At 39.1% G+C, this 833-nt stretch overlaps 1 protein-coding gene across 1 annotated transcript in view; it reads left to right on the top strand.

Moving 5' to 3' along the window:
• LOC103582834 (structural maintenance of chromosomes protein 1B-like) overlaps window positions 1-579 on the top strand; it is a gene marked incomplete at both ends in the record, with an annotated part of 10,360 nt that extends 9,781 nt beyond the window's left edge. The window contains one exon of the mRNA XM_008564318.1: window positions 502-579. Coding sequence (XP_008562540.1) covers window positions 502-579 — 78 coding nt within the window. The remainder of the gene's footprint in view (window positions 1-501) is intronic.
• Window positions 580-833: the final 254 nt, after the last annotated feature.

The raw sequence follows: 833 nt of genomic DNA, 5'->3' as shown, positions 1-833 counted from the left end.
GATAAGACCAAGGCCCATTAATGGTCAACATTTCCCTATTGGCCTTTTTTCTTTCATTTTCACCACATTTCTATTTTACAGGATACTTTAGGATGGTTGGAAGTATATGCCATTACTTCTGTCCCTCATGTTAGGGAAGGATGACTGTTCAGTTCAGAAAGAATGTCTTACTATTAGCTAATCCCGATTATAGTAAAAGTAGTTATTTATTTTGCCTCTCAAGTCATCTGTGAGTTCTTACTGAGTGTGTTAGTCAATATCTTCTTTCTGGTCTCCCTCCCATGTCCTCCTCTCCTTTCTACTGTGTCTCCAGACACTCAGAAATTCACTCAGTTCCATCCAGTTTTCAGCTCCATAAAAGGCCTTGGATCCTTTGGGTTATGCAGAATGAAATATCTATAAAAGAAGGTTTTCTCTTGCTAATATTGACCACTTCTCATAGCATAATTCTGGTGTGGTATTATATTGAAAACTCTTTGTCTTTTTTCTCTGTTTTAATAGATATCAAACTCTAGACAGGAGATAAGGAAAGGAGAAGACCCTTTCCTGGCCAAAAATGACATAAACCCAACTCAAACAGCTTTAAGATTAAAAAAGAAAAAGAAAGAAAGAAAGAAAGAAAGAAAAAGAAAGTAGGAGTAAAGGGATGGGGTGGAGTGGAGGAGGTCTCGCGCATGGCTGAATTCGGGAACTTGAATGCTGCCAGAGCTCTTTCTTGCTCAGTATGTTTTGGCTTTGTTTTCCCAAATCAACTCTCCCCACAGAGCTGGAGGTGTAAACTACTGGCTTTGACCAGAGGGGACAGAAAACTTTCTCCTGTCCTCTCTCAAAAA

This window comes from Galeopterus variegatus, unplaced genomic scaffold, assembly GCF_000696425.1.
Source record: "Galeopterus variegatus unplaced genomic scaffold, G_variegatus-3.0.2 Scaffold18078, whole genome shotgun sequence".
NCBI classification, from domain to species: domain Eukaryota; kingdom Metazoa; phylum Chordata; class Mammalia; order Dermoptera; family Cynocephalidae; genus Galeopterus; species Galeopterus variegatus.
This window is presented reverse-complemented; position numbering and strand designations above follow the sequence as displayed.